This window comes from Aulonocara sp. 'chitande type north' Nkhata Bay, linkage group LG23 (genome assembly GCF_057382095.1).
Source record: "Aulonocara sp. 'chitande type north' Nkhata Bay isolate Kocher_YH1m ecotype deep benthic linkage group LG23, A_spYH_male_GT1.1, whole genome shotgun sequence".
Classification (NCBI taxonomy): domain Eukaryota; kingdom Metazoa; phylum Chordata; class Actinopteri; order Cichliformes; family Cichlidae; genus Aulonocara; species Aulonocara sp. 'chitande type north' Nkhata Bay.
The window spans coordinates 24141815-24157976 of NC_141365.1; the positions used below are offsets into that span (position 1 = coordinate 24141815).

The 16162-nt window shown below is 43.0% G+C and overlaps 1 protein-coding gene across 2 annotated transcripts in view; it reads left to right on the forward strand.

Annotated features, from left to right (window-relative positions):
- Positions 1–3025: 3025 nt before the first annotated feature.
- Positions 3026–16162, forward strand: part of LOC147301864 (receptor tyrosine-protein kinase erbB-4-like) — a 367641-nt gene continuing 354504 nt past the window's right edge. For both annotated transcript variants that reach the window (XM_086284333.1, XM_086284335.1), the window contains exon 1: positions 3026–3374. In XM_086284333.1, the coding sequence (XP_086140459.1) occupies positions 3308–3374 (67 nt within the window). In that variant the 5' untranslated portion in view covers positions 3026–3307. The remainder of the gene's footprint in view (positions 3375–16162) is intronic.

Genomic DNA, 16162 nt, shown 5'->3' on the forward strand with positions numbered 1-16162 from the left:
AAAAGAAAAAATGCAGAATATTAACTCCACGCTTAGATTTGATCATTTTATTGTTTCAATGTTCATTTTTTTAAAACAGAAAACCTTTAGGCCCTGTGATAGACTGATGGCCCATCCAAGGTGTATCTATGCAACAACAGCTGGGACAGACTTCGGCTCCCTCATGACCCTGAACTGGGTGAGTGGTTATGAAAACGGATGGATACGTATTTCACTCTGTATCTGTCATATATTTAGTGTCACTGTGATGAAGAGGTTAGCGCTGTCACTTCATAGTAAAAAGTTCTTGGGTTTGAACTTGTGGCATCTTTTGTTCACTTCACGCTTGGTGGATTTTCTCTGGGTTCTCAGATTTCCTCAAACAGTCTAAAGACTACGTGTCAGGTTACCTGGTGAAGTTGCATCTTTAGGTTCAGATGTTCCAGCCTATTGCCCATGTGTACAACTGCATATTAAAATATTTTTATTAAATGAATCTGTACCCTGCTGTGATTTGCGCATAAGACTTAATTGCAGGACACAGATTGAAGAAATGTAATAATTTTAATGAACAACAACTGGTAAGTATTCACAATATAACTGAGAATCAAACTCAAGTTACACTCAAGAAAGGATTTGGTCCAGTTGCCAAAGTTTCTTTGTACTATTTTTTTTCTCCAATTCTGTCAGTTTCACATTCAGGTAAGTTGATTCTGATTTTCAGAATCTCCAAAGCAGGTGAATATTCACTGCTTTCCACAGGGTCAGGTAAGTACTCTTGAGTGCGGTGAGAGTGGCGCTTGTAGGTATGACCAGAAGCTAGCCAGGCTGATGGACCAGGAAGGATTCTACAGGTAAGGTTGGCATGTAAACAAAAAATCAATAAATACCAAAGAAGACTGAGTGATGCTACCACACTGGGAAGCTCAACAACCTGATGAATGGCGAGTGGCAGGTTATAAACTGTATACTGTGTATTTTTGCCCTGTCTCATTGCCCTCACGCCCAGCCGGTCTGAGTTTTGGGAGTTTTTCTTTCCTACTTTTGCCAAATGCTTGCTCATAGATGATTGTTGTGGGGTTTTCTCTATAAGGGTTGTAGGGCATTTACTTTGCAATTTGGAATTTGGTACAATATAAATGAAATTGAATTGAATTGATGATAAGTGTCGATGATAAATGGGTGCGCCAGGAGCCCTGGGCAGCCACATCTTCAGCTGAAGGGAGGTAAGCTGAAAACGTCACACACAATTACTTGGGGAACCATGACAACCCCATATACACAATTTTGACCTTTTCTAAAGGTTTAATTTTTTAAAAGCTGCACAATTACAGAGGTACAGAACTGGTCTCTGGAATGCACAAAGCAAAAAGCTACAAATAGCTGCTGTTGTGCACTGTCAAATGCACAAAGGCAGTGCCTTGGAGTTCACTCTCCCATTCACTTTTGGTTGTGCCCCCTACAGATACATTAAAGTACCTTTTTTTGTGTGTATCCCAATATAATCTACAGCTTGTATGAAAACAGTTTAATATTTATGTGACTTTTCAAATGCAGAAAACTTTAGAGAGTGATTACACACACATCTGTGATGGAAAAGCAAACAAAGTAACCCATTTAATGATTTTTGTAAGGGTCCTGATGTCCGCCTTTATGCTACTGAGGAGATACGGCCTTCACTTCAGGTCCCTCAGCAGCAGAGGTTTGTGGATCGAAATTATATCAATAGCATCAATATCAGGGCTCGTATTGGCATCGGATTAATACTACAATGATAAGTTTGATACTTTTTATTCTCTAACTTCAGTATGAATCCCAGTGAATTGCATTAACTAAAATATTATTGTTTTCGGAGAAGGGATGAAAAAATATTCCTCAAACACACACTAGTTTCTAAAGACATTAAAAGCTAAAAGGAAGTGAAAATCACAGTGATTTAATGTCATTAAAATGTGTTTTGCAAACTGATGACGATTCATCTCATAAATCATGACACACTGCTCTGCTATGTTAACCTAATTAGGTTAAATAGGTTAAAAGTACTGGTATCGTTGTTGGCAATACTTGGTATCATATTGATGCCAAAATGTGCAGTACTGCACAGCACTACTCAGCAGCTTTATGATCAAAAGGCTCAGAACCGAGCGGTTCCCCGTGAATTCCCCTAGAGAGCAGCAAAGGACACTAAATAAACCATCCCTTCAGGCACCGTGAGGCTGTATCAAGGATGGTCCTCACACTAATTCTCCAATAGTTCCAGTTACGGTCGAGTTTTCGCCTTACACGGATCGCAAATCAATATCTTTTTGTCCTCGTCGATTCGCCAGCTCGTTTCATACTTTCACGTCAGTCCACAAATAAAAAGCAGAGTGCAGAATATCTGTGGGCAGACTGGCTTGTAAAATGAGTGGCCCTGAAAATGGTACACTGCTCCAGCTTTTTGCCTTCACTGCGGCTTCTTCACACCAGCACAATCAAACTTTATAGGCTGTGCCTCGTAGCGGTGGGTATTTGCAGAGGCTGACCCTGCTGGCGAAGCAGGAAACTTTCGTGGTGTTGCTGAAACTACACTGTGGGGTGTTCCACTGATGTCTTCTGTCTGTCACATTATAACCCCTAAACAAACTACTTCCTACATCATGATCAGGATCAGATATTAAGTAATTTGTCTTCCCAGCAATAACGAAGAGCACAGTGGCCGACACAGCAGCCAAACAGAAACCAAAACAAAACCTGCTCCTAACAGGTGTATCGACGGCAGCGTTGGAGCTTAATAGCCAATCAGGAGAGGCGATAAGTAGTGTGGGCGGATTTCCAAAAGAAAAAAAAGTATTAAACGCTCCAAATCTTTTGGATGGGACTTAATAGGGCGAAGGAGGTGTCGGTCATTCCAAAGGAGGCGTGTTCAGACGCCCGACACGCACACGCATACGCACGCGCGCACATCGCGCCCCCCCCCCCATCCTCCTCCTCCCTCCCCCCAGCCACCGGCGCGATGGCAGTGTGAGGAGTAAATGGCTCAGAGTATCCGCGGTGGAAAGCGACCTAAACACTGGAGTAGGAACCGACACGCAAACAGAACGAGACGCGGTGCGTAAAAGCTCTCCACGGCGCACGGAAACGGTGCCAGGTGTCCAAGAAGCGCAAAAGAAGACTCCGACGGGGTTTTATTTTTTTTCTTTTTCCTTCCTCTCTCTCTATCTCTCTCTTTCGCTCTCTCTTTTGGTTAATTTTTTTACGCGTGTGATCAACGAGGATATCTTAATTGGACATGTGAGTTACGGGAGTTAACAAGAGAAGCAGGTTTTTTTTCTTCCCGCCCCCCAAGATGAAGTTCTTCCCAGCTTGCGTCCTCGTCACTTTGGCGGTGATCGGATCCTGTGCGGCGCAATCAGGTGAGTGCTTTTTGGGGATGCGCGTCTCTGCGCCTCCGTTATTCGGTCAGGGTCTGACTTGAAAAGCACCGATGAAGTGAGAGTTGAGACATCCAAAGAGCAACAGAGCCGATCCTTTTCTGTCCCTGCAGAGACTTTAGCAATAATTCCACTAAATGATAACTGAAGGTCGCCGGGTTTCTGACTCTTTCTGGTCCAAAACTTAACACAAGTTCACATCCTGGCACGCTGGTGCTGATTTCAATTATCGCTCTCGCACCTACAGGAAACTGTCATTCAACTGCATCTGCGTAAAATAAAATAAAGCTCCCCAAACTGTCCTTCTTCTGTCGTTTTAACACAGTTTTATTTTTTTTTCTCTTTTTTTTACGCGAGATATGCTGGTTCGAAAACGATAACATCAAATGAAATCTCCCAACAAAGAAAAAACATCTGTCATCAAACAGACTGCGAATCTGCGCTGATTTAGATTATTTAGATCCCTTCACTAAGTATGAATGAATGCGCCATCGTTTCAGTTTAATTCCCCAGAAGACTCGAAGACTAATATATTTATATATAAGACTCGGGCTACACCAGTGGCACAGTTTTTTTTAATTCCTTACTGTCTTTGAATAATTTAGATGTAGCAGATATTCTGAGGGCGATACAGGCAGTGGGAAAACATCTCGCTTTCATCATCATCATCGCGACCCCCGTGGAGTCGGTCCCTTGACGAAAATCACTTTAATGCTTCTTCAGCGTGCCTGTTTTGGCTTCGGATGCGTCAGTGACACTCGACAGTCAATTTATAGTAAAGTTAATGGTGTTTTATTTATGTGCTCTGACAGATCTTTCCTTTGGCGCCCCTGTAGGGTGTTTGCTGAGGTTTTAAATCCCGCTGGGATGTTTTGTTTATGATGCATGATTTGATTGCGCTCTTATTTGAAGTAAATCATTAAGTTCAACTTTTTTCTTTTCTCCAATGGGTTTTTGTTCCCACGCTTATTCATCGATAATTCTAATTTGATTTGGTTTGGTGTGATATCTCTTCTGGAATTCTATCCAGTTATTTGGAGTTCAGTAAGTGATCCATAATCTGGGCTCTTAGTTGACACAATCAAGTGTTTGGCACAGACTGCTGAGCCAAGGAAAAACAAACAGAAACGCACTTATGAGGCGGCACAACAGGAAAGTTGTCAGATTCATGTTCAGAGGTGAATTTGGCCCCAAACTTCCAAGGATTCCAAATTAAATTCCTGGATGCTTTTCCCCCTTCCCGCCTCTAAAGACAGCTCTGTTTTTCTTTGGCCTCTGCACATACACACCACCTCTCTCTTTCTCTTCCTGAGTCCCGGTTGGATCTTTGGATGCAAGGCGATGGAGAGGGTGGATGCGCGGATGGATGGGTGACACCCGGGATGAATGGGGAAGTAAAGTGGGACCCTCGCTGGTTTATTTATTCTCCGTGCATGCACTCCCACTCCGGGATATTTGTGATGCAAATTGTAGCCTAGGAATCTGAGCTATGCCTCTTGGGGAAAATGTTGTGTTTGTGTGCATTGAGCAGTGCTGAGTGTGCTGTCTTTCCACTCTTTCCTATAACTACCCCACCGCCCCACCCCCATCTCTCTCGCTCTCTCCCTCTTTATTGGAGGTATAAAAAAATGACAGCACACATCATATATCAATCCCACGTGAAGCCGTGCGAGGGTGAAGTAAGTCAAGGCGAAAGATGTTCACTTATAAAATGGTGATTGAATCTGTCTCCTGCTGCGAGACAAATGTCTGAAGCGGTCCTTCCAGTCAGCCGGTCTACAGGGGTGCACACGCTGTGAACTATGTGGGCGCCTCATCTGTGCCAAGCGTGGATGTTTTCACACAGCCAGAGAGCTTTCTCATTTTCAATTAGACAAACGTGAAACCCACAAAAGTCATTCAGAGATCAGCGATGACCACGTGGAAACGGGCCTGATCAGCTTTCTCATTTTAAACTCATGGAAGGCGAAAAGAAAAAGAAAACCTTGGCTGACTTCTCTCAGCCCTAATGTTCCTGGTGATTTGAGACTAAAGAAGTAAACTGGCATGCGTGACAATGCATGAAATTTCCACCTGAGAGAACATCCCCCAAAATCAGCCAATTACAGCTCCCCGGGAGTGAGGTCAGAAGGAGCAAGCCTGTTAATAGAGATGCTTAGGAGGATTTGTACCTTTTTGTCCCCATAACCAGGACTGTGTGTGATTAAAGCACAAAAAACACACTGATGCTGTTGAACCTGCACCTAATTTAGTCAGAGCTTCTTATACTGACCGTCTTGTTTGAACATCATGCAGTTTGGGGTTTTAAGCACATATACAGCCTGGTCCTGGTAGCTTGAAAAGGGTTAAGGAGGCTAAAGCTGGAACTGAGCAGATCATGAGAGTGAGGTTGGTGGCTCGGTCTCCGGCTGCTCCAGTGTGCATGCAAAAGCTACCGTGGGTAGTATACTCAAACCGGAGTTGCTCTTGATGCGTTCGTCAAATTTATCGCACGTAGAAAAGAATGACGTGAATGAGGCGTGTTGTATGAAAGCAATTCGAATAATATGCAAAAACCAGATCATCTACCGATTGGTTAATCCAGCCATCAGTTTGACTAACAGAGCCAGTCTGAAGCATGAATATAATATTCAGCTCAGCCTCATAAATTATATATTGGTGAAATAGTGAACTAATTAACTAAACTAATTGATTAAAGCTTCCTTCAGCTGCTCCTTTATTTGAAAGGGGTCACCAGAGCGGTTGGATCTGCATATGTGATTTTGCAATCAGTGTCTCCAACTGACATTTCACGTGTTAGGCAAACGTACTAACCACTACACTATGAAGCAATACATAAATTAATTCATAAATTTACTTAATTTCCACCTGGAAATAAAAAAGAAGGGGAAAAAAACCTTTGAGAATTCTGGGAATTTTCAAATTCAGCAAGTCTTCCATCAAAAAACCAGAGTGCGACTTCAATAAATCGACTTCCACTCAAGGACTTGGAAACCCAGAGAATGTGCCACACTTGGGATATCTGACCTGGTCCAAGTGCAGGGACTATGATTGTGAAAGAGTGTATCAGTGCAGCCGTACATCCCACTGATGTCCATTAAAAAGCACTGTAAAAAAACTTTTTTTTTTTGTGGGGGGGGGGGGGTTGTATCAAACTTGTCTTTCTGAGGTCATGAATAAACAGTCACACTCTGTCCTTGTAGTTGTGAAGAGGGTTAGTCATGTGTGTTCAGTCAGATTTGCACTTGTTTGAAGGATGGGGGCGGCTGAGTTAGTCTCTTAAGTGTCTTGAGAAGATGTGCCATGAAAATGTCACATCACAGATGACGGCTTTCTCTTGAACACGTTGTTTTGGCAGAGCTCGACAGGGAGAATTTTTGGCTTGCAACTTTTGATTTCGCTGCATGAAAAGCGGTGTTTGAGTCAGCAAACGGGACTGCACATTGCTGCGGAGGTGCAGGTTAATGATTGTTTGCAGGAATTTGTAGGCCAGGAATTGACAGGAAATAAAGTTTTGCTCTGATTGAGAAGCTGGCAGTTGAGATGGTAACGTGTAGGTCAAAATGCTGGGTAATCAGGATCAGGATAGTGAGGGTTTGTTTCAGATGATTCCCAGAACTTAACAGGCTTTAAGCGCCTGGAACCTTCCAGTAATCGATGACGTCTACAGGTATTTAATGGGTGGAAATCAAGTTTTCCGTGCCACGTTTAAGAAAAAAATATGGTTACCAAATATATTAGCAAGTGATGACTCCTTAGTGTTGTGGCTAACATATTCACTTCTTGGTTCAATTCCAAACAGAGACACAAATCCCCTTTGAGGTTGAGTCAGGAAGGGCATCTGATGTAAATCTCTGCCTAGCCAAGCAGCTTCTTCTTGGTCACGTGCTACCAACAGATATCTACCAGTGTTACCTTAATAAAAGAAGCACACACCGGTAGTCTCACCATCCTCATCTACCGCTTTCTTTTTGGTTTTTTTTGTTTACCTCTGCTTCCTGAAACAACTGGCTCAAACATTTTAATCCCTCCAGCTCTCGAGAGTGCCTCACAAATGCTGCACTCACACGTGTGTGTGTTTGGGTGACATTTAAAGATCTCCTGTGAAATGGCGGAGGGGGAGAAAGGGGCAGCGGGAAGGGAACCCGCTGAATGCCAGTATCAAATTACTGGGCGTTTGTCAGCTGGCACACACGGAGCTGGCCGAGGCTTTGTAGAAGACTGACGGAAATGAGAATTTATTACAAGCTAATTAAGCTTTTTTTTGATAGGATCAGTCTAGACCGCGAGGCCTTTATTTGACAGCATGAGAGATGAGGGGGGTGAAGGAATTCAATCTTGCTCTAAATTAGTCAACACGGCTATCATAACTTGATATCTGCCAGGCTCGACCCGTGCCAGGCTTCAGCTGGATGTTTGTCATATATGCCGGTGCGAGCTGATGGAGATCTGTACAGTTTCTGTGCATTTGTCAGTGTCTTCTGCTGAAAGAGACGGAATAACGCACGGCAGTTTGCACAGAAGAATAATAATCGCAGTTCAGCGAGGGTGACATTGAGGTGTGGGCTGTTATTTTCTTCCTCTGTCATAACCGGACAGTCTCAGCGGGCCGTAAGGGAAGCCTTACAAATGACTATGTGATGCATGGGGGTGATGGAACGCTTTTCCAAGGCCTGAGACAGCAGCACGCTACCTCTCATGGTACTCACCAGCTGAATCAGCACTCAGATTATTATCTGCACGGGCCGAACAAAGATGACGCTGTCCTCTCTCTTGCTCTCTTTTCCAAAGGAAAAAAAAGTCATCTCTTTTTGACTCCTACTTTTCTTTCCCATGCATTCAAGAGCGATCCGGCAACGTCACAAGCCCATTTGCTTGGCATTTTGTTCGCCCGCCAGCTGTACAGAGGGGCCTCTGTTTCTCGAGTTTGTGTCCCGCCCAAATATTTACATGCGGAATCACAACTGCACAGCATGGGAGGGAAAACATCCAAGACTCGGGTGCAAAATAGCGGCTTTATTGGCCTCTGTAATCATCCCGAAGCTTCTTCGTCTCTGGCGCCGTGTTTGTGTGTTTGGCAGGACAGACTTTTGAACCCCCTCCCTCCATCACCACCCCCCGTGCTTGTGCTTCCTAATGATGAGCAGGGCTGGCTTTGGTTGTGCCGAGCCATCCGGTGCCAACTCCTAGTGTGAGTTAGATTGGCCAATCGAAGCCTGGCACAGATGCCCCCCCCCCCCCCCCCCCCCCGCCTTTTTAGGAAGACTTAAGTCTCGCCCGAAAACACAGAAGGATTTACTGTAAACATCAGCGCGTCCACGCACTGTTTACGTTTTTGCATGCATTTTGATTCTGCGACATTGTGAGCTGTGTGTTTTAAAGCGGAAGGCAGCTGTATTTTCTCACTCAATGTAGTTTTGGAGTTGGGTGGTTCTGATTTCTTTCTTTCCCTTTCTCATATACAAACACACATACACACACACTGAGTGAAGCATGGCCCGGGAAAAGAAAAGACAGGAAAGACAGAGGAATCTTTTTTTTCCTTTCCTCTTCTGTTTCTTCTAGACCACTGGAGGGTTTGTTCAACCCGCCACTTGTAATTCCACTCAGAGACAAATGCCTCGATCCTGCGTCTGAGGGGCTTCCTACACACACACATACACAAAACCCGAATTCACACACACTATCGAGCATCGCAAATACACACTGATCTTGCCGAGCAGTGTGGATTGGCTTGCACAACCTCCTTTACTTTGTCCTTTATTTCATTACCTCTCTTCCACTTTCTGTCCGGCACATTTGTCATCTCCTTTCCTTTTCCTCCATTTCCAAATCCCTTCGTCTGCTCTTCTCCCCTCGCGCACACCTTGTCTCCATCCTGCTCTCATTCATTAGCATCGCTCATTGTGTGTCTCTTTCACTTCCCTTCGCTTCTGCTTTTCTTTCCACATTTTATTAACAGCTTCTTTTTTATTTCCTCGCCTTTCCGCACTCTTTCTTACTCTGCTTCTTTCTCAAAAATCACTCACACACTCTCTCTCCTCCTTCTGTTTTTCATTAGTCGTGTGTGTGTGTGCGCGCGCAGGGCTGTCATCGAGCACACAGGGAGAATGGAAAACAGCTCATTTTTTTCCAGCTTTAATTACGACACCCAATTTGTTTCATGGACAACATGCTGTCGGCAGCTCCTTCACACACCACTCAAACTGTCACTTACATGTGTGTATGCGTCTCTCTGTGTGCAATCGGAGACTCGCAAGGGTTTAAATGGGTTTAATTTTGTGTCGAGTATTTCAGTAATTGCTCATCTTAGTCTCGGTTAGGGTTAGCTTTAAAGCTTAATATGGGCGATCGTGGCTCAAGAGTTGGGAGTTTGCCTTGTAATCGGAAGGTTGCCGGTTCGAGCCCCGGCTTGGACAGTCTCGGTCGTTGTGTCCTTGGGCAAGACACTTCACCCGTTGCCTACTGGTGGTGGTCAGAGGGCCTGGTGGCGCCAGTGTCCGGCAGCCTCGCCTCTGTCGGTGTGCCCCAGGGTGGCTGTGGCTACAATGTAGCTTGCCATCACCAGTGTGTGTGAATGGGTGGATGACTGGATGGGTAAAACGCTTTGAGGTCCTTCGGGACTAGTAAAGCGCTATATAAATACAGGCCATTTACCATTTAAAGATTTTTTAATGGAGACTCATTTATGACGACCTATTGACGTAAAAGCACGTATCGCTTTTACTCTCAACAAGCAGCGGGTGCTGCCATGGGCACCTCGCTTGTGCCAAAGCGCTCACGGGCGGAGGATAGTCCTCCCCCAGCTTCTATCAGGGCAGGAGATGTTCGCATCTATGCGTCCAAACTGCAAATGAATCGCGCATGAGTGAAGCCGCTGCTCCCACACCTACTGTAACGCAGTCAGTTCTTCTTTTACTATTATGTTGTTTTGTGGATCACAAGGTTTAAAACTACTTATAAACACACACACACACACAAAGTAACTCCACCAGAGCGCTTATTTTGGGTCACTTTTGCCGGTCCAAGCCCAAAAAAAGGAATAGGGTTGGAACTGTGACATTAAAAAAAAAATTGCTAAAAGAAATTTAATTTGTAGTTCTGAATAAACTCTAAATGCAGGACATTTCTAACTCACTTTATGTCTCTTCCACAATGTTATTTTTCTCTCCTACAATGTAGTTTACAATTACATTAGCATGACCAATTATGCAAATTAGGCAATGACGTCATTTAGCGACTTCTATCGACTTTTATGACAGCCAATAGCGATTTTCCTTACTGAGGAGTTGGCAACACTGCAAAGGAAGCTCTAGCCAATAGCTATCTGCTAGGGTTCACCTAAATATTACATGCCATAGCTAGTGATCACGTTTGCTAGCATTAGCTGATAAGTTATCACAGTTACTTCTGGCTCCAGAAACTAAACCGGTGGGTCAGGTCACAATGGCTAGATCTGCAATTTCATCAGCTAGATGCTAAAGAAGTCATTTTGCTTACTGGTTGTGTAAGCATAGTGGCTAACTGTGTTAGCAGCTAGCTGTATTAGCTAAACAGCCAAATGGCTGCTCTCTGGGAGTTTAAGTTTAACACCAGAAAAAGTCGCTAGAGTTGTTGCTAGTCGCTTTAGAAAAAAAAGTCGCTAAGGGGGTCTGAAAACTCGCTAAATATAGTAACAAACTCGCTAAGTTGGCAACACGGTTCCTTTGTCAACATCGACCTGCTAGCTAAAGTAGCTACACATCTAATAATGATCATTTTAGGCACTTATAATATTTAATTTAATTTGTTAAAACACTGAGCTTGGCTATCTTATGAAGGAGGAAATTAGCTGTAGAGACCATTTGTTTTGTTTTAGGCTATGAAAAATTTTGTTTTGTCTTGTTTCATTAGGGCCTTTTAACATGCAAGTATTCTATGGTGATTGCCTCACTTACATACACAGTATACAAGATGAACCTAGTTACTGTGATGTCGCCGACTGGTCCAGTTTTGAAGCCTCGACTCCAGCATCGCTAGCTTGGTTGAAAAAAAACCAAACAGCTGTGACGAGTGGGGATAGGTCTGATTGAAGCTGCAGGCTCAGTGGCTTTTTATTTTTTAAATCAGTGTGACCAAAACCAGTAACTATGACCATAAACTCAGCAGCAAAGTGTTTAGGGTGGTCAAGATAGAAAATTATTTTCGCCTAGACTTCTATTGAGGTTTTTCATGTGACATCATGTGCACATTGCCCAAGAGTTTTCCACCATAATGGATATGATCCAGCCACTGGTTCCTTTGGAAAACAATGTCCTTCCCCAAATTAGTTAGTAGTACTTTCTGGATGAAAACTTGCTAGCAGACTACCATTCTTGGTAGTTTTTTTTTTTTTTTTCAATATTTACTTTGAAGGCAAGCCTTTTTAATTTCCAGTTTACATCATACTTTTCAAGTTCTACTGCTGCTCAGCTAGTAGTTAGCTCACATTTGCAGATAGACATGAAAAATAGGCAACCATGGCAGTCAACTAGTGACCAAAGCAACCAGATTTTTGCCAGTCGGTTGAGGAGTATATGTTTTCCTGATCTGTAGACCTATGTGACTAGAAGTTTAACATTCATTTTCTATACAACTGCCATCAGCCTCCAGGAACCACGGTGGTCAGGAAGCACTAATTTTTCCTTCATGAACGGTGGTTGCCAGATATTCGCGAGACTAGTCGCTACATGTCATTTGTCCAAAATAGTAACTTAAGCAAATAAGTTAAGTCACATGTTGCAACCACAGCTATTGTCAATAGAACATTTTCCATCTCATCTTGATGTTTAAGTTAGCAGTAAGTCTTGTTTTATTTTTCCTTGAATGGGAAAGGCATTGCTAAGATCATATTGAACTGACAGGGAACCCAAAAAATATAATAGTGAACTACATAAGCAGAGTTGTTCATGAAACATGGTACCTGAAGGTAAAAATTATCTCTTTGCCGCTATAGCACAAGCATTACATTCACAATGGTGATTAGCACAAAGTCCAGAAGCTTTATGGATAATATTAGAGTGTTTTCTGTCATGAGGTTTAGGTTTTGGGAAGGCCTGTGGTTCTGAGTTAAAGCTTATATGGAATCAGTGCGTGAGCTGCACAAATACGTATGTGTGCATATGCATCTATTTGTGTATTTGGGCTTGTGTATACAAGTGTTGAATTTATATTTGCAGCGCTGTGCTCAGGCATGGAGCCAACACAGGAAGTGGGACAGTGTTCAGCTTCCTTTGATTGGCAGCACTTCTTTGGTGAAGCAGGATCAAGTGCCATCGACTCCGTCTTTCACAAACGAGTTTGTCTGAGCTTTTTCTTTTTAGTTCCTTTGCCTTCTTTCACTTGCTTCCCTTTGCTTTCTGTTCTGTCTCTCAGCGCAGCACAATAGAGGGCATTAGAATCACAATAGACCCCCCCTCCCCCCGCCACCGTAACCTTGACAAAGGCTTCAGTTTTAATGAAAGTCTGTAAGAAGAGAAATGATCACTGGTCTCTAATCCCTCATCTGTGCATGTGTCGACCTGACAATTCAACCACGACCTGTAGATTTTTGTCATTACCTTCATTGTGCCCCCCCTTTTCTGTGTGACTGCACACACACACACATTTATACGCACGTTAACTCTGTGTCATATTTTTATTTCAGTCTAGTTGAAAACTTAGCTATTTTGGATGTTTATCATTAGTTCACACAGTGTTGTGTGTCTGTGTGCGTGTGTTTGTGTGTAATCAACCCCGCCTGGTGTATTGTGTGTGAGCTAATCCCTAGTAAGATATTCACGGCAGCTAATCTGTTTAATTACACTACAAATTAAGGATATTTACTGTTCCAAGACTTTTATGCGACACCCGCCTTAATCAGGCCTTAATCTGTCTGGCGCTATGAGAGTGTGTATTAGGCCATGTGTGCGCATGAGTGTGTGTGTGCGATTGATACTCTGTATGCTTAGGCATGTGCGACTTTGTGTCTATCAGGCTGTTCCTGCCAGAGTCTGTCTGTATCTCTCTCTGCCTCGGTTGCTTTCTGAATATTTGCCCACAATTAAAAGAGAAAAGAAAACAAGAGATTATTGTTTTTTTCCCCAGTTGTCAGCGTGCCAGAGAAAGGCATCATTTACAAGGATTAAAATTTAATATCGGTAAGATGTTGCTCTGCTATTTAAAGGACGCAAACTCAGATCTACACGAGCGCTGCTCTCCGCGACTTCGTCTTGTGTTCTGCTAATTCTGCAGGATTAAAAATGTGTTCAAACCACGGAAACAAGCTGTGTTCTTTTGTTAAGGGCAGAATTATGGAAGCAGGCAGCTGCGGTGTGTGCACTTCACTGTACATTTGAAATGAACGCAGGGTTTGTAAAGTCTTTACAAGTGCCAGTCCCTACAGCAGTGTTTTGGCTCTTTATTGCGGTGCTTCATTTTTTAAATAAAAATTAACAACAAAAAAACCCAAAAAACAGTTTGAGCTCCTGTCCATCAGAGTGATGAAATTTTGAGATTGATGGAGTGTTTTGGCTAGCTCAAATTTTTTCACGACATACAGAAAGGTTTTAGAGTTAAGACCTGATTTTAGAGATGAATTTAGAATACGGTCTAAATGTGTGAGTTTATGGTGAGGGTGAGCAAAAAAAAAATTTACCTTAGTGTTTGCCAACAATTTTCCACAATATGCGTCTTTTTGTTTTAGTACAGTACAATAAAACTATTTAAAAATGTCAAAAAATGTGAGATATTATTTGGGGATGATTGGACACGTCTTGGTTGTCGTTGTATCATGAAGGATCAACGTTCGAGCATAAATGATGGACTAGCTGCATTATAACCTGTTGAGCTTTTGACAACACGCACTGTATTCTTGTATGGTGTCGATGATATTTTAGTACAAATAAACACCAAATAATCCTCAAAAACGTTGCACCGCTAGCTTGCTAGCATTCTCATTGCTGAAAACTGGTTGTTGGCCCCTTCTTATCTGCTACATAGTTAAGACGGCGGTTGTTGAGGGTAATAAATGTGCCTTAGAAAGTTCGGAGTAAACTCTCTATTTACTAGTAGTACGGCACAAAACTGTTGTCGTTAGTCTGAACATATTTATGCAAATAAAAATGTAAGAATTGAAGTATTGAAGATTTTAGAAATGTTACAGCCACACTAGTGAAACGGGTGATTGTGCAATTTACACTGAGCTTGTCATCTGTTTTTTGTTTGCAGTGGTTGCTTTGAAAACGGTGACCGGGTCTGCAACCACTTGCAGACCCGGTCGGAATCAGTCAGCAATTGAATGTAATTTGTAAAAATTTAGATTTGCACTGATAAATCAATGAAAACTGCAATTGTTTGCTGTCTACATATGCTGAAATTCACATTAACTACGGACTCCAGGCTGAACCTTATAGATCCTCCTGCAATTTAACTGCAAAATGACAGACGCGCTCTGCAACCTAACTTTTACATAGGCATACAACCAGTTGAGTTGAGTCCCCTATTGTAAAGAGATGCGTTGCGGATGAGTTGTGTTTACTGGTACACACTAGCTCAGGGTGATTTCAGCGTGTTAGTCTACTTTTAGAAATTAGACATCAGTTATTTGCAAACCGTTGCCAATCTATCGGAGACCTTTTGCCAATCCAATCCAATCCAATGAATGAGTCAGACCATGACTATTTGGAAATAGGTTACCTCCCACCAGGTGTGCAATCATCTCGCGATTCCAAGTGATCAACCAGAGGGTGAGGCTGTTGCATGGTCGACCTCTGGCCAATGAGCTGGTCGCCACAAATCAGCAATCACTGGGTAACCACCAATTTTTTTCCAATTGAGGGGAAGATTTCTAACATTTCTTACCTTACCTAGTCCGACTGAGCCATTTTGTGTACTTTTTGTTGGTAGGTGTGTAGTTTCTGTGGGGTAAGCTTTGATTTGAATTTGCCTCCTAAAGTGGTTCTGATTTGCTGATTTTATGTTTCAGGCCACTAAAAGTAGAATAATTGATAGAATTCCCTCAGAATGACCTATTTTCCACATTCAAGTTATGAAGATTTAAATAAAAAAAAGTTGAGTTAATTTCAGTTTGAATTTATTTCATGACCAATTTCTGCTAGGAATTGTTTGTAGTCACTAAGTATCCATGCTGAGATTTTGTGCTGTTGGTGTTTGCCAACTGTGATCTGCAAGCATGCATGGTTGTGCACCCGTTAGTTCTCCACGTGTGTTTACGGGTGTTTATGTACAGCGTTTTGTACGAGTTAGAGGTTGCGTGCTCAGATGGGGCACGCTGTCCTTTCTAAATGACCCCGCCCGCGATGCTGACCTGTAATAAATGAGTGGGCACGAGAAAGTGGCAGGCATGACAGCTGACTGGGGAGGGTGGGAATAGAGAGGGAGAGAGAAAAGGTGGAGGTGTGTGTCTGTTCAGGGGAGTGTGTGTTTGAGAGCAAAGAGAGACAAAGCAAGACAAAGCGTAGGTAAAAGAGATGGAAATTCTCTAAGGACAGATAAGGAGGGAGCATGAGAGGATGATGGGGAGACAATGGAGGAGGCACTGTGGGTCGGTCGTCGTGAAACAATACCCTGACCAGAGGTGGAGACACTCTCTCTGTTGCCACTTGTTCTTTTTATGCTCATTACCCCCAACCTCCCCACATTTTTTTTCCTCTGAAGTCACCTTGCAGTCCAGTAGAAATATGGCCGCTCCTTTGGCGGGGTTTAAAGGTACATAAAACTCGTGGAGGAGAAGCCGTGGATGTGTGTGTGTT